Genomic DNA, 26,477 nt, shown 5'->3' on the forward strand with positions numbered 1-26,477 from the left:
CAGATGAAGACCAGGGACTCATTAAGAATTCATTGTATAGTTAACTTACAGTACAATGGTATACATGTCTACTGAGAAGTATCTTTGTAGATCTTTGTGTTTAATGGGGCTTACATCCAGGTAAGTGAGTACAGGATGTAACCTAGTATTTGTTTTAGGGTTGACATTTGGGAAAAACAGGGTTTTTAATAGTTGCATAGTAAGCAGAAATTAAACAGGTCAAGCATCTTCTAGTATGGAAATACAATTATGGGAAAAGCTTCACCATGACTACACTCTAATTTTGTTATGCCATGCCCCCATGGCAGCCATTTTGTAACTGATGCCCCCAACGCTCTCAAAATGTGAAATGTGCCCTTTGGTCCAAAAAGGTTGGTGACCCCTGCCCTAAATCACACCCTTCCTTCACCTACTTTTCCCCTGTCTCTCTGCAGCTGCTTTTTCATAGCTGTGCTTTTTGTTATAAGGGGAGGTATTTTTTTCCTGGTTATGGAGCCCTGCTGGAAGAAATATAGAGAGCATGGGCAGGTTTCGCTTCTCCCCCTGCCCACTGGCTATGCTTTGTAGAAATTTGGCAGTGACCAGAGCCTAATGTATGCCCTCATGTTTTGTTTGGGTGTCAGTCTCTCTGCATGTACAGTGAAGACAGGGTCTGGCTGACAAGATCCTGGCTATAAGGGAAGGTACTCTTAGCAAATGCTCTTTGTGCATAGAGCGGCCCCATTTGCACATTGCAGTAAATCATAGTTAATGATTTTCTGTAATACTACCTCTTCCATTTCTCCCTGCTTTCACCGAGGAAGCAAAACCACAATCCTTGGCTTCATATTACATCCCAAACCAGGAATCATCCCAAACCAGGAGCAAAACAAACCACAATCAGTAAGCCAAGAACGCATCATGGCTTCTTGGGAATGAAACAGAACACACACCCTGTAATACAAAGCCAGATATCAGGCCTGCAGTCAGCCTAAAAGTTGGGGATAGGGGACCAAAAATAGTGTGTGTGTGTGTGTGTGTGTGTGTGTGTGGAAAACATTTTTAAAATTTTTAATTTGGGGGGGGTTAGGGGGCCTGCCTGGGATCATGGTTCCTTCCCAGTATCATTGGGTAGAGCAAGAGAGACCTGTTAGGTGCATTCATGGTAAACCATTAACTATGGTATGCTGTGGCATGCAAAATGGGCCAGTGTAGCCTCAGTACTGCAGAACATAGGAAGCAACTTGCAAAAGAGGCATTGCTAGCAGATGGACACGTCTGAGCGAGAACTGTGCCATCTAGCTCCATTTGTGTTAATGAAGAGAAGGTGATGCTAAGGCCTTCAGCAAAGGCTGCGTGATTGGTCGATTCCAGGAGAGCCTTCCTGTTCCATCATTGGAGAATTCCCTTACCTGAGTAGACAAGGTTAAGGTCTTTCTTCCACCTGAAGATCAGAGGGACTGGCCATACTCCGTTACTGAAGTCAGTAGTTGTACCCACAAGAAGAGAGAGATCACTGTTTAGTAATTATCCCTTGTTGTAGTTGGAATTTGTGACTGATTTATTGTTTAATAAATTGGGTTGCATCTTCCTCATTTTTGCACTGTGGATTCCTGTTTGTTCCCGATGACACACTCTGTTGAACCCTCAAGCTGATATGTATCTTCTCTTAGTAACTTTCAAGAAGTACACTGCTGCACATATATCCATATGAGCGCGCACACAGCATCCTTGCAATACAGCAGCCCTTCCTACACGCCCCACCCATCATAATTACAGGCAGGTTGTTTGTTCGGAAGAATTAGCATCCAGCCAACTTGAAATTTGTGGAGACGCTTGACCTGGTTTATTAGTAAATGTGCTCTCTTGCATGCTAACCTGCACCCTTGACCTTGTATCTTTTCAAGGTTAACTTCAGCATGCTTGTTGGGTGCATATCCATGTTCTGTAAGTCACCTTTACAGCAGTCTGCTTGTACTGGAAAATTCAGAGGAAATGAATCTGCAAGTCTAATTTTTGGAACTCTCTCTCCCAAGTTAGGTTGCAAAATCCACGCAGCTTGTTAAAGTTGCCCTGAACCAAACTGCATTCTGTCTTGTTAAAAAAAAAGTTACTGTACAAACATGTCTTCATTATTGGTGGTACAGAAACAGAACATTTCTCAGTATTCAGGCAAGACATAGTCTGGCATGTCTTTGGGGAAATGTGCACAAGTAAAGCTTTGCACAAAGACAGATTAAACATTTTGTAGAGCATCGTTGCCAGTTTGGCACAATTCTGGAGCCACTGCATTCCACTATAAAAACAATTCTCTCTTCCAATCGAGGGTAGAAACTAGGGATGGGCGAGAATTTTGATTCCGTTTGCATTTGGAGCCAACTCGATCAAATTCACTTTCCAAAACAGCCATCCTTTGAAATTCGCACTTAGTCGAATTTGCAATGCAGTTCACCAACCAATGTTTACAAAAATGCATATATTAGGGGAAAGTGTGCAGAAAAATCAATATATAATTCAAACCAACATGCAAAAATGCATTATATGATGAGAAATGGCTTGCAAATATGTGTATATTAGTCAAAACTCCTTACAAAAATGTGTTTATTAGGAGAAATTTGCACTAAAATACAGGATAATTTTCATGAGGATTTTTTTGGAAAAAAATCACAGATTGCTGCAGAAATGCGAACTAAATTTAAGACTGGAAAAATGAGAAACGGAGAGAACCAAAATTGGCAGGTCTTTCCATCCCTAGTAGAAACACACTCACTGTTCTCCCGGTTCTAGTGCCTCTCTACCTCTTTTCTCAAAACAGGGGCACACGATGCTAGGCAAACTCCTCCCCTTTTTACTGTAAAACCTGGTGGGAGCAGCTCCAGTCCATTTTAAAAAAAATCAGCTTCAAAGGGATTTTGCAACTGATCGGCAGATCAGCCCATTCCCCCTCCATGTGGAATGGAAACACTTTGCTCTGGCAATTAGTGTGTTTACAGCCAAAGTCAACTGAAACTCTTAAAAGTTTTTTACCTTTGACAGAAGGCAAGGCCATATCAGGAGGAGCTGCAGACTGAGAGGTACTGCTCCTGGGGTGAGACTGCTGGGACCATCAAGGGGCAAGCATTTCCATCTGCCTTGCTCCACCCCTCTGCGTGGGCCTTATCAGGAAGAGCTGCAGACTGAGACGTGCTGCTGCAGGGATGGGACTGTGCTGGGACCATCAAGGGGCAAGCATTTCCATCGCCTTGCCCCACCCCTCTGCCTGGGCCTTATCAGGAAGAGCTGCAGACTGAGACGTGCTGCTGCAGGGATGGGACTGTGCTGGGACCATCAAGGGGCATGCTTTTCCACCTGCCTTGCCCCCCACCCCTGCTCTTAGTGACATTTTTCTGGGGACTGCCCTTTACCAGGAAGATTAATGCTTTCGGTTTGCTGCTCCTGTTTTTTTAGAGATGTTAGGACTTTGTTAGTTTGATTTTTTTTTTTGTAAATTGTATTGTTTTTATTTGCATTTTGTATTTGTATTTTTATTTGTGTGTAAGCCGCCTTGGGGGCTTATTTGGCCGAAAGGCGGCCTAGAAATAAAACGTAACATAACATAACATAACATAACATATAGAAATGATAAGTTGTGACACGTTACTTTATTTTTGTTGAGGGTGGATAGTTGGCTTTAAGTATGAAGGGGAGTGGGGAAGACTGGCAACTGACCCAGGGTTTGACGCAATAGAACATACACCTGTTGTTGGGCACATTACAAATTCAGAGGGCAACTAGTCCATGGTACCAGTGAAGAAGCCACTATGACTTCTAGCTAAATATTGTGTGCCCATATTTACCCTTGACTTTGCTTATGCACAAGTAATATAAGAAGCATCCCAGACATGGCTGGTAACAGAGGCACATGACACAAGGGAGCTCTCCTTCTTGCCAACCTCCCATTCTGCATCTAATAACTGTTGAGAAATTTGCACTGGACGATAAGGAGAGAAAATGGATAGGTGTCATCCCACCATGAAAGCCTCTCTTGGCATAAAATGCCCACAGAGGTGCCTACGGTGTTATTACATTTGCTTCACCCTCTTAAGGTTGCCTCTTTGCCAACGCATTTATAAAAATATACCATTTAAATGGAGTAAGATATAATGAACTGAAACATAAATAATTCAAGTAAACTATAAGAGAGAGCCAGGGTGCTACGATGTTTAGAATGCTAGATGAGGATCTGGGAGACCACAGTTCAAATGAAGTCCACTGGGTGACATGGGTTAGTCTCTCAGCCTAACTTACCTCATAGGGTTGTTGTGAGGATAAACACCATGTATGCCACTTTGAGCTCACTAGAGGAAAGGTGGTGTACAAGTGCAATAAATTAATAAATATAAACATTGCCGCTTTGCTTTGGACACCCCAGAATCAGACACTCAACTCCTTTGAGCAGAGTACAGAGAAAAATAGTTTAAATTAACTCTATTAGGAATAGGTAGTATGGTACCTAGAACCCACATATTTAAATAATTTTAAATCAGAGGCATTAGTCACTAGCTCTGGAACATCTTTTTGCTGTTTCTTAGGGGGCCTGTGGCTTATATCACATCTGATAAATATCCTTGGAAACTGACAATCAAGACTTTTTACTGAAGCAACCTTTCAGGATATAGCTTGAAATTTGGCACAAAGCGATAGGAGAGTTGCTTCATAACAGTGATAAAAAAATAGTGTGTTCAGAAATGGAGTAGCTGAATTATATATTCATTTCTGCAGCTAAGTGCCTACATTTCATACCTCCCTACGAACCAACGTGGCTGTAGGGCAAACTGTGTTTTCCTCTGTCTTTGCTTTGTTGTGACAGTCGTACCTAGATTCAAACGTAAGATGGATTTTTTTTTGCTTCTCCCCCTTGGTTTGGACAAGCTTTTGACTTTTAAAAATCTAGTTAAAATGTTTATACCGCACTGATTTTTCCCCAAGTCGCTTTCTTTTTTAACATTCACAACACCGCTCTGTCACACTGGAAGGTGGATTCATGATTGTTACAAGAGCAGACCAATCAGCATTCTGCATAGCCAGCTTCAACAGGAGACAGGAAGAACCGGTTGCTCCTGAGCTGGATTTTATATCTGGCCAGAAAGGAGCGAGTAGAGATCCACAAAAGCTGTACCACTCAAGATACTTGGCTCTGTTCGGAAGTAGGGACTTGGTGAGTGCTTGAGTACCTAATTGCAAACCACTGTTTCCTTGCTTATATCAGTCCTTTGTGAGGTGAGGCAGGATACAAATGTATGTGTACTGCTTTCAAGTCGATTCCGACTTAAGGCAACCCTATGAAGAGGGTTTTCATGAGGCTGAGAGGCAGTGACTGGCCCAAGGTCCCCCAGTGAGCTTCATGGCTATGTGGGGATTCGAACCCTGGTCTCCCAGGTCGTAGTTCAACACCTTAACCACTACACCACTACGATGATAAATGAGAGAGAAGCAGCACATTCCAGAGTCACGCAATCCTACAACTGTGTTCACACATCACAGTAAATTATGGTTAATGGCTTACTGCAGGGGGTGGGAAACCTCAGTTGTAGGGTTGAATTCAGCCCCGCAGGCCTCTCTTTCCAGGCCATACCTCTCACTGGCCCCGCTTTGAACCTTTGTGTGTTCTTGCCTGGCTGGCCTGTGTCCTTGAACTCTGACAATACCTTTTGCTTGCCTGGATGGAGGGGAGAGGGCAGTGGAGGGAGGTTCCTTAGGGCAAATGGGGCACCCCCTTACCAAGCTCAGTCTTGACTCCATCAAGCCCACCTGCCTTCTTGCTTATAACCAGCCCAGAGGGTGGCCCTGCCTGTTACGTTTTCTCCTTGATCTCAGTGTTGCCCTTGTAGAACCCAGCAGGGAGGAGACCAGGGGCAACAGCAGAATTAGCTGGCTTTGCCTGTCAGTGGCTCTACCCACTTGTCCACCCAATGGGCACCAGGCACCACCAATAGAGTGTGTGGGTGCATAGAAACAACCCTACTGTACAGACATTGCTCTTCCAGCTTTTGCCTCTGACCCTACCTGTCCACTTCACTCTCATCTCAATTAGTTGGTGCTGAACCGACAGCTTGAAGAAGCTGGGCTACCAGTCAAGAATGATGCAGTTATCAGCAGCAGACCACTGGATGGCCCCATGCTTCCAGCAGTGGCCTTTGGCTAACAAAGGTCCACCAAGCAGCCAGGCACATGGTGAACTTCTCAGCAACGAAAGCAAGTCCCCTTTTGTTATACACGTCACTGGAAAAGCATGAGGTGTTAAGAGTATCCTGAGTGATCAGTGCTGCCAGTGGTCGAGGGCAAGACTTCAGGCAGAGGCCCAGGGCCTCGCCCAGCAAAATGAGGGGGCCCCTCAAATGGAGCAGAGCCAGCTTATCACATTTTGAAGTAAAATCCACATTGCCATTGAAAAAGGAGGGCCCCCATAAACCCCCAAATTTAACACCTAAGTATACCAATGAATGCTGGCTCCAGGATTATGGGAACAGGGGTTTTCTCAAGCAAGTGACCTGCAGTGGGATCCCTTTACTGGAAAAGGCAGAGTGCACAATAATTCTATCAGACTACTTCAGTGAGCTTTGTGGGTATTCCATGCACAGTGTGAATGGCTAGTCTTGGGAGCCTGGCAAACACCCAGCCTTTCTACCCTCTGGGAGGTAGCTGTGCCAATAAAACACCTTCTAGAAAACAGCAATAATCCTGGAAAATTCTCAATAAACTGAGTGTCAGAGGTAGTCTTTTTTATTTTGTAAAGTGTTTGTAAAATATCACTAAATCAAATATAATACATATATTTCTTTTAAATATTGCAAACGGCAAAAAACCTGCTAAAAACACAGCAGCATCAAAATATCAGAAAGGAATTCAAATGAGTTAAGTGCTTGAGGTCATTTCACAACCAAGTGCAACTAGAGAGACTCTAAAGAGAGAGATTTTAAAAATTGCTCAATCCTCAATTCATAGCCTCCAGGGAAGGGGCCCCTTTAACACACACTTCTGGCTGCCTGTGAGCTCCTCCTAATCATTTATGGAACTGTAAAAAGACTGGGTTGAATTAGGCAGTGCAATACAGAGCTACAATTCAATTGGGGTGTGGGTTTTTTTGCAACCCCCCACCTTGCTTTGCTACAACAAAAACACAACAACAAAACAGGATATTTCAAGCAACTGACAATTAAATAAAGCAAAAGATCAGTGCCAGCCCTCACCAATTATTTGGAATTGCTAGCAGAATTCATACCTTAAACAAGATTTTGCTCAGATTCCCAAAACAAAACTGGTCACAACCAATTGGGAAAAGCTCTTCCGTGAACCTCACTGAAACAAACAGAAGCCATGCCAAAGAAATGGTCTGCTCCTGCTTCTTTGAAGAGGACTTGCATAGAAATTGTTCCCAGTGGAGTGGACTCATGTTTGGTGTTTAAGAAAAAAACTGTTCAACTTTAGGCATTAAAAACAAAAAAGAAAGCCTTGAGTGTCCTTGCAAAATCAAAGTTTTGAAAACAGGATTGTCATATTTGCTGTGAATGTTGGTGCACAAACTGACACTGTGCAACAATTAATAAAGGGCAACAGAAATGTAAACCATTTTAAGTTGTTCCTCCTTTAAAAGTGCACACCTCTAAAATCAAAAGCTAACCAAAGGAAGAAGAATCTATTTCGGGGATTACTTCCATGAAGGCAATTGCTTCAGGTCAGGGACACAACCCACCACTCACCCGTATGCTGCAATGCCACCTGGGGGTCTGAATGCAAGGTTTTTCAAAAAGGAATTATGATTCTGGATGCCCAGTTGAAATGGGCTTAAAACCCATCATGCATATTCACTGTGCGACTATCACACCATATTCAGTTGCACTCTTCAAGTCGGAGGTCTCCAGAGCCACTAGCCATTTTTGCAAATTCTGGGTCTAATGCGGTCAAGACCTGAGCCAAGTGCCCTAAAGAAAATTTGTTTCAATGAGGTTGCCATACTTTAGGCCAAACTGACCTTTCATAGAATTAGCAAGGATGTTTACAGGCACTGGAGTGATCCCAATCAGCAGCTACTGACTGGCCCCAACTCTAAGCCAGCCCACACAACCACCCTCAGAGATCCTCCACAGGTCATCCTTCTCCCCATACACCTAAAAAAAAAATCACACCTGTTTATAAATAACAGCAGGTTTTGCATGCGTTACCAGTGGGAAAAGAAAAAACATGGGCAATTGTGGGGATCGTTGGCCCACTGGTTCTCTCTGATCAGCAGGATGCTGCCGACTGGGATCAGTATGCACCAGACGTTTAGTGCTTATGAGTGTAAATGGACATCATTGTGAAGCTGTGCTAAAGTGGAGAGGGTGACTCTTCCAGTGGGTTTTCAGTTGGATTCCATAGTATTTTCACCTCTGAGCTCAGCTGACAGCCCATCCGTGCAGTTCAAGATTACCAAGTCCGACAAGTGCAATGTTACGCTTGGAACTCCTCGGCCAGTCCCATCTTTGGTGACTCTCTCTGGATGCCAGCCAAGCTGCCATCCAGCTGACTGCCATCCCCTGTGCCTGTCTCATGGCCCAGGATCTGTCTTTGCACCAGCTTGTAATAAAGGCCGCCTTCTTCCATGAGCTGCTTGTGTGTCCCTTGCTGTACCACACAGCCCTTGTCGAGAACAATGATGTTGTGTGCCTTCTCCACAGTGCTCAGTCTGTGGGCTATGACAAGCACTGTGTGGTTCTGGACATCCCCATAAATGGTTCGCTGAATCTGCCATGAGAAGTTAAAGAAGTGAAAAGAAAAGCCTCAAAAACCGTGCTGATTTCTTTCTAAATATTAGAGAGGTACTGTCTCTGTTGACTTTTAGGCTCCTACTGAAGACCGCCCTCTTCCAACCAGCCTTTGAAGTAGAGATCTTTCGCAGTCTGCATCTCTACTGGAATTGTTTTTAAGATTTTTTAATTGTTTTGTCACTTGTTTGCCACCCTGGGCTTTGTTTGAGAGGAAGGGCAGCAGATACATTTAATAACAACAACAGCAAATATCCAAACACACCCATCCCACAGGCTTTACAGTAGGGCAAGTTAAAACAGGGAAACAAAAATACCCCTGAACTCATCCCTCTCAATATATACAAACACACAAAACCAAGCTTGAAAATAGCTAACCTGGTTACCTGTGGCAAGTAATAGCAGCCTCCAGTTGACAAGGCAGGAAAGCCAGTGTTAAAAAAAGAGCGTTTTAACCAAAGCCTCTGAAATCTTTCTTGGGAAGCAGGGCTCATCCCACCAGCTCTGCTTGAAAGTCCAGCTCCATCACGCACCTCCTCCCCCTGAGCTGTTTCTATGCCAGCTAGTTAAGAATTGGTGCCTGTGTTTGCTTTTTTCCTCTTCCCTCCCTGCCCCTTTCCCCTTGTGTGTCATGGTTTTTTTAGACTGTAAGCTTGTGGGCAGAGACTCTCTTGTATTAATGGATTGTATATAAGCCACTCTGGGAGTCTTTTTTGGCTGAAGAGTGGGGTACAAATACAATAAATAAAACAAATAAAAAATAAGGCCACATCAGTAGTCCGACTCCCATATCCCTATATTTTTGCTTTGAATTAGTTTATTGAAATATTTATAACCCACAATTTCATTAAATATATAAAGGTGGTATACAACATAAAAATTAAATCATGGTAAATATCCATAAATTAAAACAGTGAAGAACATTAATAATACACCATAAGATACTGGCTGGTTAAAAAGAAATTCATATTGTGCAGGCCAGTCTAAATAGGGCCATTTTAAGGCGATGTTTAAAAGAAGTCAGGGAGGGTTCCTGCCACACCTAAACTGGGAAAGGGGTTCCACAGGGCAGGGCCCACCAAACCCAGGCTCAGTGTCTACTGCCCAGCTCCATAGCTCAGGGGCAGAGCACCTGCTTTGCACGCAGAAGGTCCCAGGTTCAAACCCTGGCATTGCCAGCCAGGCCTGGGAAAGACCTCAGTCTGAAACCCTGGAGAGCTGCTGCCTGTCAGTGGTGGGTCCATGGTGGTATCAAGTGTAGCAATTCCTTACGACTGCATATTTGGCACCCTAACCCTGCGCTTGAACAAGAACATCCCCCCAAACATTCCCGCTCACCGCATGTTCGCTCTCCGCATCTAGGGCGCTGGTGGCTTCATCCAATATCAGGATAGGTGGGTTTCTGATTAAAGCTCTCGCAATAGCCACTCTCTGCTTCTGCCCGCCAGAAAGCTGGGTACCCTTTTCCCCAGCTTCTGTTGGTTCAAAGGAAAGGGAAGAAGAAGAGTCAGCATTAAAATCTAGAATAGCGGGAAGAGCCAAGAGGGCTGAAGACGTCCCAGCTGAAAGCCGCTATGAAGGCTGTAACAAGCTCAGAAGCAAGCCACACTCTCCACACCCCAACTCAACCTTCCATAACCTGCAACATGAAAATAAAACTCTCCTTGCCTGTGTGGGATTCCTGGTCACCAATGGTGACTAAGTGAGCAGCTAAATATTAGACTGAGACCTATATCTGTGTACACACACACACCCTTAATTATTAAGACTTTATTCTTTCTTGGTGACAGTTATCAATTGGTCAATCTCATATCACACTTTGAGGGGGCAAATAATAATAATAATAATAATAATAATTTAATTTATGTGTCGCCTATCTGGCCAGTGGCCACTCTAGGCGACATACAACTCAGTTACAATAAAATACATCATAATAATACAATACAAATGATAAAAATTATAAAACAATGACAGTTCAGAGTAATAGGCAATTAGTCATAGAGATTAACCCTCCCCGGAAGTCCCGAAGGCCTGTCTGAAAAGCCAGGTCTTCAAGGCCTGGCGGAATACATTCAGGGAAGGGGCATGCCGGAGATCATACGGGAGGGAGTTCCAGAGAGTGGGGGCCGCCACTCTAGTCCCTGAAATAAGTGTGCCCTCTGTGTGTGTGAGCACGTATATGCACATGAGCATCAGAGAGACTACTGAGCAGCTCTGCACACAAGAGAGGAGTGCCCATCTTACTCTCCATCCCACAAGATCACCACCACTTGTAAGTTATCCCCACAGCTTGCAAGTAAATTTGACCCTGGGCTCAGCTTCTGATCTCTCACAGACCCAGATAAGTGGACTTTCAATACCTGTGTGGTATCCATCCTGCAATTCCGTAATAAAAGTGTGGGCGTTGGCCTTCTGGGCAGCCTGAATGACCGACTCATAAGGGACAGAGGCCAGGCCATAGGAGATGTTTTCTGCAATAGACCGGGCAAAGAGCACCGGCTCTTGGCTCACCAAAGATGTCTAGACCGGGGGGGTGGAGAGGAAAGGAAGAGTCAATTTAAACGACTGGCTACCCTGGCTTGTGAAGGTACCCATTGTTCAGCAGAGTGAATTCCAGTCATTAATTACATGACTTCATCTTTTGCTAGCGAGTGTTGTCTTTAGTCACTGCACTGGATTTTCCCACTGCAGAGTGGAATGCTCACTGGCTAATAGCTACATGGTCCTTTCTTATTTTAAATATAAGAGGGAGAGATTCTGAGCAGGTCCCTTTGATTTAAATAGAGTCCTGCAACCTGTATAAATCAAAGAAGTCTGTACAATCAGTCTTATTTCTCATAATGTATTCTGGATCTGCTAAACACAGTAAGGGACAAAGGCACTAAAGCCCCCTCCTCACTACTAGAAACCTTGTTCAGCTTCTGGGGTTTCAGCAGAAGGACTTTCAAACTTATCTTCACAGTCATAAGGGCTAGAAACTTGTTTTCTCTCTCTTTCCAAATGGAAAATAGTATTTTCAAGAAGCTCAGTCCTGCACTTCCACAGAATTGGCTCTGCCTTGGCCAAGGCTGGTTAGAGCTAGAATACGGTTATTGGCGACTCGTACCACTGTGTGCAGGTACTTGTGCTCGTACATGTTAATAGGCTGCCCATCCAGCAGGACTTGCCCATCTTGGAGTGGGTAGAAGTTCTCCATGATGTTGACACAGGAACTCTTCCCACTGCCTGAGGGACCCACCAGTGCAGTCACTTGCCCAGGAGGGAGAGTGAAGGAGACATTCTGCAAAACAAAAGGATACCCACTGAATCTTTTTTAAATTGTTTTAATTATTTTTAACATAAACAATACAGGCAATCTAACATATACAAACAACTAACAGAGATATGCTCACCACAGTAAAGATCCGTGGGGCATTTTCAATGCATCAGTCAAGCACTGTGTTGAGTCCAGATGAAAAGCAGAAAGAAGTGTAGATTGTTCTCTAAATGCATCCTTCCATAACTGTCCAAGGGGATATGGTGAACATCTTTCTTCTCATTGTCCAGTTATATATTTCATAGAAGTGTACCAAATGACAGAAAACTTGCCTGTTTTCGTGCATCCTTGTGCTTTATAAAAATTTGGTTTATTAATTTTTCTAGACACACCATGCTATGAGTTCAAGGATATGCCTTCCAGAGTTCGCTATGTCTCCTAAATCTTCATATGTCTAATATGCCTTATTTCAGCCTTTCCCCAACCTGCTGCTCTGCAGATGTTTTGGACTACAACTCCGATCATCATCCCAAGCCATGGCACATTGCTTTCCTCTCTCTCTCTCTGTGTAATATGTATGTATATATGCACATGTATTAAGGAATTGCTAGAACTCCATCCAATTCAAATGTGGTACCAAATTTTCCATTAATTCACTATCATTGCAGATCAGACTTTTATGTAGTGATTTTCCGCAGCTATTTTCAGAAACTGATTTAAAAAAACCCCTAAATATAAAATATTGACACTATCAGTATTTTTATTGATATTTCAATTTATCAATATTCCTTTTCAAAATTTCAGTATTTCCTTTTAAAATATCAATACTGATATCAATACTTTTTCTGAGGGGGGGGGAAATAAGATTGGTAAAAGCAGCAGCTAGCGGTCAGAGAATGAACTCACACTGATACCAGCCTGGTGGGTCGACAGATTGCTTTCGAACTGGCACTGGCCAATGGATTCCATCCTTAGTATGTATATATTTATCTTGCATTCCCACTGAAAATTCTTTAATGTGGTTATTAGGATAAGAAACTGTGACCATCCCCCATCTCAAGACCAAAAGCACAGGAGCAAGGCAGTGGTGAGAAGGTTACCTGCAAGACCTGGGTTGTAGGTCGAGTGTGGTAAGCAAATGTGACATTCTTGAACTCCACTTTGCCCTCCAGCTGGCTGGGGGCCAGGGTCCCATCATTCACCATGGTTGGCTTACGGTCTATGAACTCAAACACTTTCTCAGCAGCTCCGACACCCTGCATCAGCCCACTATAGACTGAGCCTATGGACTAAAAAAACAAAAAGAAGCATAGGGCATGACCATTCAAACAACTTCTTTCTTTACAATAAAGATGGATGAAACCAGGAAAAAAATTCCCTTTAAAAAAAGGTATTTTTGCAGAGAACTTGTCACACAACAAGCAGAGTCCTTCAGGGTTCACATAACGATGTTCCCAAGGGGTTAAGCCAGGAAGGTGTGGTCAATGCTGAAATTTACTCAAGTTGCCTCCCTCAATTCTGGACAAACCTTCACCCAAGGGCATGGTTAAGGGTGGCTGTGGAGGCCTCCTGAGTCCTGGATATTTTGTGCTGGGCCCCAGATCTCCTGTCCCTTCCCCTTTTTATGGAACTACTGGGCATGCTGCAAAGTGTACTGCCACCCACCATCTTAATATCACAGAAAATCTAAATTTATATAAATATGTATATTTTGCACAGGGGTTGGGCACCGACAGCCTGTGGGCCAAACATGGCTCATCAGGGTTTCCATTTTGGCCAGTGAGGCCATTCTCCCCAAACCATGCCCACCTGCCCCACATCTGATATCATATGCAGAAAGCAGGCTTTGCCTCATAGATGGTAAAGCCAAAGCTACATGCGCTTTAACGACATGCACAGGGACTTCAGATGCGCAGGTCAAATTTGACTTGCGAGGCTAGGATCTGATAAGGATCCAGCCTGCAGAGCCAAAAAGGTTCCCCAACCCCTATTTTAGCATATGGAACTCTGTGTAATTCATCTGTGCCTTTTAAAGAACTTAAGAGTGCCCCTGCCTTCATTTGTGCTGTCTCCTCAAACCTCAAGATACAGACTTCCTCTGTGCCCTCTCCTTTATTTACAGAAGCTCGTTTGGAATGCAAAGCAACTTCTTCTCTGTAGTGGTGCCTTTTTTCTTGAGGTGTCCGTAGAGAACTGCCAGGCTACTTCTTGGCTTTCTTGTCACAGGCATTACGTTTTAAAAATTGTTTTAGGTTCTTTTCTTTTTTTTAAAAAAAATACTTTGTTTCTGAAAGCTACCCTGAACATTGAGGGTATAGATTCCCCACTCCAAAGCCGACAGGAAAACTCTTCACACAGCACTTAATTATCAGTGGAGACTGGTGGCTCTGATGTCAGTGGAGCAGTGAATCCGCTCCGGGTTTTAATCAAAGCTTTCAAGGAGCTGTCCAAGGAGCACCTGAGTGATCTGAATGTGGTGACCCACAGACCACAGTTTGGGAACCCTTGCTTTATTTATTTTATTTTTATTTATTTATTATTTAATTTATATCTCGCCTTTCCTCCCAGCAGGAGCCCAGAACGGCAAACAAAAGCACTAAAAACACTTTAAAACATCATAAAAACAGACTTTAAAATACATTAAAACAAAACATCTTTAAAAACATTTTTTTAAAAAGAGGTTTACAAACATATTAAAAAGCAGTTCCAACACAGACATAGACTGGGATACAGTCTCAACTTAAAAGGCTTGTTGAAAGAGGAAGGTCTTCAATAGGCGCCAAAAAGATAACAGAAATGGCACCTGTCTAATATTTCAGGCTTTAGTTATATGCATTGTTTCATACACAGTACTTGGCTGAAGAACTGCACTGCAAAATGCGGAGAAGTGTGGATTGTGAAGGACAGCTGGCTTTCAATCCGAATAGCACTTTGGAAAGGGTGAATTTGGTAGATTCACTTTTTAAATGTGAACCGATCTAATATCTTCCCTATCCCCGGCAACCATCAATATGGAATTCTACTCCATGCATTTGTCTCGTCCCCTTTTTATGAAGCCATCCAAGCAACCATTTCTGGCAGCAAATCCAGCATATTAATCAGTGGAGACTAGTGGCCACAGGTTATTTTTCACAGAAAAAGAGCCCTATATAAGACTGGAAAACAACTGGAGTTTGTGAGAGAATGACGAAGATCCCGAGAAGAAACTCCATCGTGATCTGATATCGCAGCTTCTCTTAAGATTGGAACACAGATGTCCCCAGGTGGGTGACTTACCTCCATGCAGTCTCCCAGGACGAATTCATAAATAATGAAGGATATCAGGTTCCCGCTGGTCATCTGGTCAGAGATCACCAGGTGGCCTCCATAGTACAAGATGCTGACTTGAACGATAAGGAGCGTTAGCTGAAAACGAGCACAGACATCCAGACTCACAAACAGGATGGAGCATCTCCTGGGTTAGAGAGACGGAGGACTCCACTTGAATGCACGCCATGTACTTTACATTGTACAGCAGCCTTAACCAACCTGGTGCCCTCCAGGTGTTGTGGACTATATGCAACTGCCATGAGTTGTTTATAGGCTCAAACATCTGGAAGGTACCAGGTTGGCGAAGACTAGCCAAGACGATTAGTAATTTTGCACCTCCGCTCTGGGTGGCCAAAAGGTGCCCCTTCAAATGCCACCCTTTCTCCCTCTTACACCTTGAACAGCTTCCTAGTATCACCCAGATGCTCTTTCTCTCTTCCTTTGATGCCTACCTCTTCGGTGAAGCCTTTGGCCCAATAACTTAGGTCCCCTCTGCACCACTCATTTAAAAGCAGTACCATACCACTTCAAACAGTCATGGCTTCCCCCAAAGAATCCCGACAACTGTAGTTTACTAAAAGTGTGGAGAGTTGCTAAGAGACCCCCTATTCCCCTCACAGAGTGGTATAACAATCAATCCCTCTTCCCAGGGAACTCTGGGAATTGTAGCTCTGTGAAGGGAACTGGGCCTTCTAACCACTCTCAGCACCCTTCACAAACTGTCTTTCCCGGGATTCTTTTGGGGGAAGCCATGATTGTTTAAAGTGGTACAACAATGCTTGAAATGTGTCGTGTGGATGCAACTTTGGGCTTGAAAAATGGGATAAGGGGAGTAAGGATGTGTAGCTGAAATAAAACACATTATCCCCCTTTACCTTCCTACCTTCTGTTGTCTCTCCTGTGGCAAGATTTAAATTGTAATCTCCTCTGGGCAAGGCCCCACCCACTTTTACTTGGTAAAGGACTATGCACATTGAAGTCACTATATTAACAAATGTATTGTGTAAACTGGCTGTTATTAATTTAAGTCTGCAGGAATAAGGACTGGATGAGTGGTCCTTTGGGCAACAAAACATGAATGGGGTGCAACATAGTTCTAGGAACACACTCACTGAGTTGTATGCAAGCATGCAGTTCCCAGTCCAGGATGGGACTGACAGGAGCCAGCTGTGTATAGGCTGGTGCTTGCAACATCACAAACCCACATTCCCCTCCTCCCCGGAGTAGTTCTGCAGCTCTTCCAAAATGGAGATTTCTCCCCTTTTCATTTTCAATATAGCAAGGCAACAGATATCTAAATCCAAATTGGTCTCTCTATTGGATTTGAACTGATTTTATGTATGACGTTGTGTCAAATTCATTCTCATTCACATATATGTATATGTATATAATTGTGTAATTATTTTTAGATATGCAACTTTTCAATACACGTTTTTATTGTGGGATGCCTCATGGGAAGCAATTCATAAATGAATAATAGTAATAGTACTATTCTACTACTACTAATAGTTATATTACTACTAGTAGTAATAAACATTCATGGACTGGAATCCACTTAATCAGATGCGTGATTCTGTTTCTGCCATTATACATTTGTTAGTCTTTCAGGTGCCACAAGATTCTTTTAGTGTTTTTGCTGAACCTACTCTGGGTTCTCATGCTGAAGGGCAAGTAAGAAATCAAATCAGTAATGACAATAATAATACAGGCAGCCTAAAGGGGAGATGGAGAAAAGAGTTCCCGCCTACCCCGCTGGACCACACATAGTAAGTATAAGCCATGGCTTCTTTTTTGTTGAGTCTGTAGACTTGCTGCAGTTTGTCCCGATAGACATTTGCTTCCACCTCCTCGTTGGCAAAGCTGCGGACCGTCTTCATCGCCGAGATGGTTTCCTCCGCAGTGTTGTTGGCTTTTGCCAAAGCATTCTGGACCTCTTTGGAGAGCTTCTAAATGATGGACACAGAAGGGAGGGAGGAGAAGTGTCAAGCAGGCAACAAATAGAGCAATGCTACTTCAGTGGTTCCCACGCCTTCAGAGTTTGGGAGCCCCCAACAAGTCCCAGTCACTGAACACATAGCCCATTTATTTTTTAAAAAAAGTTATAGCCCATCTTTCCAAATAAAAACTTCCAAGACAGGTTATAACCATTAACACAACTAATACATACAATATCAGGACCACTTCACACACATTATCTCATCAGTATTCCATTCAGAATCCCTTCATTATTTCCCACCTTGCGGTGGTGGTGAAGGCCAACATTTGAAGGTCCCAACTGAACAGCCTGGAAAAAAACTTTTTCACTGGTGACTTTAAAGGAAGGCTAGTCAGTCATCCATCAGCAATGATTATATGGTCAAGATCAGCAGCATGATGATCTCTAAGCTAAACTTGTCCCCTTGAGTGTATCAAGTATGGGGATACATGGCTTAAAGGCTGATCAGGACTAGCCCCAATGTGGGGCTGATCTGAGCCACATGAAAAATACAACAGGGGCCATTTGCGGATGCTTTATCACAGTCAGGGTTTAACTGCACAGAAAGGAAAGACAGACAGTGTGGATGTATATGGGTGTGTGTATAAGTATATATGCCTGTGTGTGTAATACATGTTGTGTAAATTTGTATATTTGTTAAGCAGAGAACAACAGCGGTCTGAAATGCATGTGTGCCAGTCTGTGCGTTTACCTAAGAAAGCAGGCTTTTACCCTGCATTGAGATCACTGAGACTTAAGACTTAGTAAAATAAGAAAAGCTACTTTATTTATAGAAATACATAGTAGATAGAAAGGCATACCTAGTTCTAACTAACTAACTAACTAAGTTGGAGGCGCAACGCCCAGGCTTAGGAGTTGCCCCCATGGCTTAGGAGAGAGACAGCAGAGACAAAGGTGTCTCCTCTCTCTCGCACAGTAGAAGAAGAGAAGAGAGGAAAGGGCGGAAGGAGGAGGGGCAGATAAGCTTCCCTAAGACATATCAGTCTAGCGACAGAAGGAAGTCAGTCAGAGCATCACAGGTAAAGGTAATCAAGCCTATCCATCTGGAGGACCCTAACTCTGTCTCCCTTCTGGAACATAAACAAAAGAACAAATCAGGAGTTGCTCTTGCCCCACTTCCAACAATACACACACACGGGATATACAAATCTATCAATTTCAGTTAATCTCAGTTTCCAATCTTCAGTTCAGTCCTCCACATTTCGGCAGCAATTTGTGATTTTTTAAAAAAAAAACTCATGAAAATTCATAACCTTCTTAGTGCTAATTTATCCTAATAAACACACTTTTGCATGCAGTTTTGACTAATGTACACATTTTTGGCAAGAGATTTCTCCTAATATATGCATTTTTGTTCTTTATTTCCATTCATATTTGCATTTGTATGTACAGTTCCACCTAATGAGTTGCATTCAACTAAGTCCTATTCAGAGTAGGCCCACTGAAATGAATAAATCTAAGTCATGTCCATTAACTTCAATGGGTCTACTCTGAGTAGGGCTAGCGTTAAATACCATCTATTATATGCTTTTTGTTGGGTTGGAGAAATGGCAAAATTTGGAGAACTGTGAATTTAAAGGATAGCTGTGTTTCTGTTCGTGTCTTGGTTTGAGAAGCACAAATTAGGTTGTTTCTCATTAACATGCAAACATGAGTTTTAATTGGTCTCCCCTCCCTAACACACACATGCTGAAAAGGGTCCATAAATTATGTGAATCCCACAGACCGGAATTTAGCGAAAACCTCCCCTATTCCCCTCACTCTTGAGATGGATTAGTCTTGCGGCACAAGAGCCAAGACTCTGCTGCTGGCCAGAAGCCAGTCGTTCAGTGACTCAACTTCTGCAGGGCTCCACGGGGTTGCCCCCTCGCCTCTGCAGCTGGCGGCGCATGAAGGACGTGGCAGGACAGGAAGCGCACAGTTGCAGACTCCAGTGCTCCGTCCAGCAGCTGGTGGGGTGTCTGACCTCAGGTGGCGAAGGCTTACACAGAGGTAAGGAGGGCAATGCCAGCTGGTTCACAAACAATGAAGGATTAGCCAAGTGCACTGACGCCCCAACTGGTATTACAAGTTGTGGAGGGGAAGAGAAAGGAGGAGGAAGGGAGCATACAGTGCACAAGCGGACGCCTCATATGGAAGGGAATGATCCCCGTCAATCCCAGGCAGGAGTGGGGAGAAATGGAAAATTCTCCTGCTTGGTTTTTAAAATGTAAATGTACTGCCTTCAAGTCGATCCTGACTTATGGCGACCCTATGAATAGGGTTTTTCATGAGGCTGAGAGGCAGCGACTGGCCCAAGGTCACCCAGTGAGCTTCATGGCTATGTGGGGATTCGAACCCTGGTCTGCCAGGTCTTAGTCCAACACCTTAACTACTACAGCACTCTAAAAGTGTGAGCCTTCCAACAGGCGAGACAGATAACCCTGGAATCAAAATAAACTCTACAAAAGGTTTTCTGCAAATAGCAAACAGGCTCTTGTGGGGAATTAAAAAAAAGAAGTATCAGAAGATGGGTGCTCCTCCAGAGAGCTTAGAGTCTACCTTTAAACAATAATACTTAGGGCTGTAGTCAACTAAGTCCTACTCAGAGTAGACCCATTGAAATGGCTGGACATGATTGACAGGCCTATTCATTTCAATGGGTGTACTCTGAGTAGAACTAAGATTGAATACAAATACAACCTATTAGCCATTATGCTCTCCTTTCAGAGTATTGAGCAATGTCATTAGCCGGGGGAGACAGCCTGCCATGAAAACGCAGCTGCCTCACTAGACAGACAGTGTATCAAAGGTTCCCAGACTGTGACCACCGGTGGGCTGCAAGCTTCTTTCTGTCTGTGAAGAACACAACATAAATTTTACGTAATTCAGATGGCAATACAATAAAACACAATATAAGAAACAAAAGCAGCAATGAAAAGACAATCTTAAAAAATCATACAGCATCTAGCACAGCACATTACAATTTGCTACAGCAGGCAGAAAAATCATGAAGTGATCTGCCAAGACCCTCGGCAATGTTAAAGTGATCTGGGGCGGGAGGGGGGGGAATGTTTGGGAACCACGATTCATGTCATCTACGGAGGATAGCTATCCCTCCCTCCCAACTTGGAAAGATGTATCCCTAGGACTTCCTCTCTAGAGACGGCTCCTATTTCTTTTTGAGCCATCTGAGATGGTAAGATGACCAGCAGCTGCCTATGCCACTTCCCCCACCTGCTTCGGCGAGTGAGACTGCAGCTCTGTTCCACAGGGAGAACAAGGCAGGCAGCTGGTGGACTGCAGCACAGGCAAGGCCAAAAAAGCAGACAACCTCCACACACACCTCGGATCTCCTCAAGGCCTCCCTCCTCCAGGGTTCCAAGAAGAGCAGCTGGGCATATCATGCCCCCACTTCTGTCTCTTCTCCGCAACATACAGCTTCTTTTGGGACTGGTAGTGGAGAAGCCAAGAAAGGAAGGCGGATGGGTTTGGAATATGGCACCGAAATAGCATGTGCAATATTATGGAACTAAATCAGGAATGCACGCTCTGCCAGCCTTTTCGAATTCGGACAATACAAAGCCTGAGCATGGAGACACTTTGCAATGTCCAGATTTATTTTTGTGATGTGTTCTCTATTGCTGGTTAGTTTGTGTGGTTAGAAATGCAATAAAAATATCTAATTTTTAAGAAGGAAAGTAATCCAGAGGTGGCTGGGAGATGCTAAAACCACCCCAAATTTGCAGATCTCTGCTGACCAGAGTTATGGGCTAGAGTACTCTAGTACACCACTAAATGCAATGTCAGTACTTGTACCCAACCATACCCAGTCACTTTTATCACTGATGTGCATTCCAGGTTGTGGTCATAAGGGAAAGGCTCTCTGCACATACTTTGAAAAGGATCTTAGCTCAGTGGCAGAACATCTGCTTTGAATGCAGAAGGTCCCAGGTTCAGTCCCTGGAATCTCCAGGTAGGGCTGAGAGAGGCTCCCTGTCTGTAACCTTGGAGAGCCTCTGCCAGTCAGTGTGGACACTACTAAGCCACATGGACCAGTGGTTCTGACTCAGCAGCCCATGTCTGAAGCACCTTCCTTTTATACTTAACATGCCTCAAAGCGGAACCGTCACAAAGACAGACACAGTCAACCTTGAGGCTAAGCTCTGGGGATGGGGCTTAAAAGATCCCAGATATTACTAACCTTGTAGTATTTCCCATAAAGATCCGATACGAGCATGATTATGGGGAATCCCATGAAAGTCACCAGGGAGAGCTGCCATGAGAGGCTGAACATGAAAACAATAACCCCCGTAGCCTTGACCATGTTGCGCAGGAAGATGTTGATGTTCTGAGAGACCAGGTCGCTCACAATCGTAGTGTCTGAGGTCAGCCGGGAAATGATGTCACCTGTGAGCAAGCAAAAGAAAAAGAGAACAGAGGCAATGTGTGGTGGCAGACAAAGGAACAGCAGTAAAACTGCTTGGATAGCAAAATCCATGAGCCAGGAAAGTGGTGGACTTGGGGCCACGTGGGCCTTCTCTGGCCACAGATGGTGGAACTGGGCCTGTTCTTTCCCTTTACATGTTTTTTTTAAAATAAAACAACTTTCAAATGCTACAGATTAAGGTCCTAACATGTACAGCCCTGGAAAAGGAACCTATGGTTGTTTAAAATGGACTGCAATGTACAGCAATGTCATAAAAAAAGAAATCAAGCATAATAAAAATTCTTGAAAAACTGAAATAAAGCAAGCAAGCAAAAAAAGCAATAGCAATGATTGTAACAAAAACAGAACCAGCTGATCAATTGCAATTAAAAAAACCCTAGAAAACAGAACTTAACCCCACTTAGGAATGGAAAGATCTGCCTGTTTCGGTTCTCTCAGCTTCTCATTTTTCCGAAGTTAAATTCAGTTCTCTACATTTCTACAGCAATTTGTAAATTTTTAAAAAAAATCCTCATGAAAATTCTCCACCATTTTAGTGCAAATTTCTCCAAATAAACACATGACAAAGGTGCACATTTTTGCAAGCCATTTCTCATCATTTCATGTCTTTTTGTATGTTATTTTCACTCATTTTTTCATTTTTATTTATTTATTCATTTTTATGCACACTTTCCCGTAATGCATACATTTTTGTAAACGTTTAGTTGGTGAGCTGCATCCCCAAATTCTAATAAATTCTAATAAAATTCTAATAAATGCAAATTTTGAAGGATGCCTGTGTTTTCATTCTCACATTGTTTCGGAAAGTGCAAATTTGATAACTTCTGCTTGAAATGCGAACTGAATGGAAATTCTCCCCCATCCCTAACCCCAGTTTAACTGAAATCCAGTCCGGAGCCCCGCTCCACCTGGGTGATGCCCTCCTTGCCCAGGGCCATCTGCCATGCAGGAAGGGGCCGTGGCTGAGGGGTGAAGCATCTGCTTTGCATGCGTAAAGTCCGGGTTCAATCCCTGGCATCTCCAGGTAAGGCTGGGAGCCTGGGAGACTCTCCTGCCTGAAACCCTGGAGAGCTGCTTGCCAGTCAGTGTGGACAGTACTCAGCTAGGTGGACCGAATGTCTGAGTAGAGATAAGGCAGCTTCCTATGCCAGGAGAGGGAAGCAGACAGGTCTAAGACCAGGCACCTGCTCTCATTCCAGCTGCCCTGTGTGAAGACCCCTGATGACTTCTCTTTTTTACCCTGCCTTTTCTCCAAGGTGTTCAAGGATGGCATCATTCTCCTTCCCACCCACTGCATCCTCACAACAACCCTGTGAGGTAGGGTCAGGCAGAGAGAGGAAGAGAGAGAGAGAGACTGGCCCAAGGTCGTCTGGCCATCTGGTGACCTTCATGGCCAAGTGGGGATTTGAACCTGGGTCTCCCCACTATCTAACCACTACATCACAGTGGTTCCCTTTTAGCTTTTCCTACAGTTGTGATTTTTATTAGTGAATGTTGATATCGCTCAAAAGCTGCCTTGAGAACATTTTTTTTATCCTGAAATGTGGGATATAAATAACAGTGATGAGCAATTTCCACTGCAAGCCATTAGACTAAACTATGCATTTCAATGGCATCATATTCCCTGGAGCGCCTATTTTGCATGGGAGACTCCAATTCAAAGCACCGGTAACCCACTTGGCCAGGTGGGAGGCTCTTACGGAAGGGCCAGAGCTCAGTGGTGGAGAATCTGCTTTGCATGCAGAAGGTCTCAGATTCAATCCCCGGCACCTCCAGGTAGGACTGGAAAAGATTCTGTGTCTTGAGTCCCGGGAGAGCTGCTGCTAGTCAGGAGACCATACTGAGTTACATGGATCAGGAGTCTGACTCAGTACAAGGCTGCGTTCAGACAGCAGTTTATCCCATTTTACCGACGTTTCCTTACCTGATAATTTCTGCATTTTATTTGATATTTCACATAACGTAAAAGCCACTTCTGGAAACCTAGTGGAATGTTGTGGAAGTTTAGCACTTATTTCCGTGTTAATTGCTTCTAGAAAAAAATCCATTTGCAAGCCCATTAACCCAGAAATCGCGGGAGTAAAGTGATGACATCTGAGGCAGTATACCAGCATACAGTTCTTTTCGGCCATTTTCATGGGGGAATCATGAGGGAACAGAAGTGTGCATGTGCGGAAAGGGTGGGGGAGTAGTGACATGTTGAATTATGTTCATTATTGTGTCACACCATGCCCACTGGTGTGAATGAAATTTACAGTTGATGTGGTGGTAAAATCAGTAAAAAAAACCACAGTTCCATAATGCAGCAAGTACTGCAGTGTGAAAGGAATGTTAGAAGTTGAGACAGAAGTGCTATCATTATAATCAGTAAAATTAATGCAATAAACCCCATATCTGAACGCAGCCTAAGGCTGGTTCTTATATTCCTATGCAATCTACCCAAGAGTTACAAATTAGGGTTTCTCACAAAATAAGTCCAATGATTTCTCCCACTTCAAACCCTCTACACTAGGGTTGGCTAACCCTCTGCCCAGAGGCCTGATCCAGCCCTTCAAGCCGTTTTTTCTGCCCTCACACTGATTTTGGCAGCAGCAAAAAGAAAAAAAATCAAAATGCCACTGGGATGGAGTGAGAGATTTAAAGCTCTCAGCCCAGCCCAGGACCCTGATGGGGATGCAAGGGGCACCTTTCCAACTCATCCCTGTGTGTGTCTTGTATGTCGTCTGTGTGTCTCTATATAAGCGTGTGCGTTTATGTGCATAAATATGGCCCCTTGTGCACTACATATTTAAAGCAGTATCCCACCACTTTAAACAGTTGTGGCTTTCCCAAAAGAATCCTGGGAAGTGTAGCTTGTTAAGGGTGGTGAGAGTTGGGAGACTGAAAGAATTGGACACATTGAGCCATGAGAAGAGAAATACCTTGAAAGGCTGTCACACAAAGGAGGGCCAGGATCTTTTCTCAATCATCCCAGAGTGCAGGACGCTGAACAATGGGCTCAAGTTACAAGAAGTCAGATTTCGGCTGAACATCAGGAAAAACTTCCAAATTGTTAGAGTGGAACATCGAAGCGTGGATGCAACTGAATGACTGGACATTCATGTGCTCCTGTAAGATTCTGGCTGCTTCCATTCCCAAGAAGGAAACCTATCCTGTCAAGAGACCACTGTCCACCAAGGAAAAAGGGACAAAGATCAAGTGCATAATTCTAGGAGTCCGTGATAGTGCAGTTTCTCCACATAGCCTGTTTCACTAGGAAGGGCAAATTGTTTTTCTGCAGCTGCAACACAGAAGTACAACCACAGGCTCCAAAAGACCTTGCTTAATGGGACTTGGGGAGGAGCACGCGCTATGAATACAATAGCACACAGGGCTTCTGTGTCCTTTAGCTGAGCCCCAGGTCAATATTTGCTTCCTGGTGCAGATCCAGCAAGCCTTGTGCCTCTCTCCTTCTCAAAGGACTGCTGGAAGGCAGGGAGCCAAGGATCTTGTGGTGCCCTCTGGTCCAATAAAAGCTCACTGCCAGAACCCTCAACAGGACACAGAAAGGTTTAAATACACCCTTTGCTTAAAAGCCCTTTAGATCAGAATACCAAAAAAAAAAAAAAACCCTGTGCAGCTAGCTGCATGTACCCAAGGAGGGTTTTGGAACAGTGTTTCTTGAACAATAGCCTTCTCTCCGAGTCATGCAGCAAATCCCTTTTAAACCAAGAGGAGGTCCAAAAGTAGTTGCTGGCACAGCATGGTGTGGAGAAGGACAAGAATTCAAAAAAGACTATTGTCCAAACTCTTGTGCACACGTTGAACATTTATATCTAAAGCCCAAAGTTCTGTTTTAAGGAACAGAGGAAGCTGCTGTATACCGGCAGACTGTCGGTCCATCTAGCTCAGTAATGTCTACTCTGACTGGCAGTGGCTCTCCATGGTTTCAGACAGGGGTCTCTCTCGGCCTGATCCAGAGATGCCGGGAATTGAACCAGGGACTTTCTGCATGAAAAAACACGTGCTCCGCTGCAACCGGAACACCTCTACAGATTAGTATCACATTGTGAGATCTGTTGATTGGATTAATAAACTGATTGGCTGACACAGCAGAGAATTATTCACGCAGCAGGAAAAATACATATTCGGCTCTTCAAGCTTCCTGCTTCCTTAAGTGGCTCTGCCCACTTTTCCTTGCTACCTCCATATGCTTTGATTTGGATTCCTGCATTGAGCAGGGGGTTGGACTTGATGGCCTTATAGGCCCTTTCCAACTCTACTATTCTATGATTCTATGATATCTCCCCTCCCCCAGAGTGGTGTCACTTTTCTCTAATCCATCAAATCCTACTTGAAGCCCAGCGTTGCTATGATGTCCTGAGCCCTCACCTTGCACCAAAAAATAACCTAATAATGCCTACCTGCATTTCCACATACCAATACCGTTCTCTGCACAGAACTTGTGTGGATACAGCCCTTAGATCATAAGAGCCTCAAGGCAGGGACCTGCAATTTGCTGGGGGCAGGGGCTGATGTTACTTGGAAAAACACACACATTTATATACATTCAGATTTATACACATCAGTTATATAGATTTCAAATTGTAAGCACCTGGGCAACCAGGTGGCTGGAATTTTGCCAGGTCTGTCGCTGGCTGGCTTTGAGCACATCCTGTCAGCCTCAGTCCCCTGGCAGTAAAATGGGAATAGTGCCTTAGCTCAGAGAGTTCTGCAAGTATTAAA

The 26,477-nt window shown here is 43.9% G+C and overlaps 1 protein-coding gene across 4 annotated transcripts in view; it reads right to left on the reverse strand.

The window, feature by feature from the left end:
* Positions 1 to 6,774: 6,774 nt before the first annotated feature.
* The window catches only part of ABCB9 (ATP binding cassette subfamily B member 9), a 52,242-nt gene continuing 32,539 nt past the window's right edge, over positions 6,775 to 26,477 (reverse strand). For all 4 annotated transcript variants that reach the window (XM_061602865.1, XM_061602864.1, XM_061602862.1 and 1 more), the window contains 8 exons: positions 21,507 to 21,712; positions 17,076 to 17,273; positions 15,295 to 15,423; positions 13,119 to 13,307; positions 11,869 to 12,042; positions 11,123 to 11,282; positions 10,101 to 10,237; positions 6,775 to 8,742 (listed from right to left, as the gene is read on the reverse strand). In XM_061602865.1, the coding sequence (XP_061458849.1) occupies positions 8,449 to 8,742; positions 10,101 to 10,237; positions 11,123 to 11,282; positions 11,869 to 12,042; positions 13,119 to 13,307; positions 15,295 to 15,423; positions 17,076 to 17,273; positions 21,507 to 21,712 (1,487 nt within the window). In that variant the 3' untranslated portion in view covers positions 6,775 to 8,448. The remainder of the gene's footprint in view (positions 8,743 to 10,100; positions 10,238 to 11,122; positions 11,283 to 11,868; positions 12,043 to 13,118; positions 13,308 to 15,294; positions 15,424 to 17,075; positions 17,274 to 21,506; positions 21,713 to 26,477) is intronic.

The sequence above is a fragment of the Rhineura floridana genome, chromosome 19 (assembly GCF_030035675.1).
Source record: "Rhineura floridana isolate rRhiFlo1 chromosome 19, rRhiFlo1.hap2, whole genome shotgun sequence".
NCBI classification, from domain to species: Eukaryota; Metazoa; Chordata; class Lepidosauria; order Squamata; family Rhineuridae; genus Rhineura; species Rhineura floridana.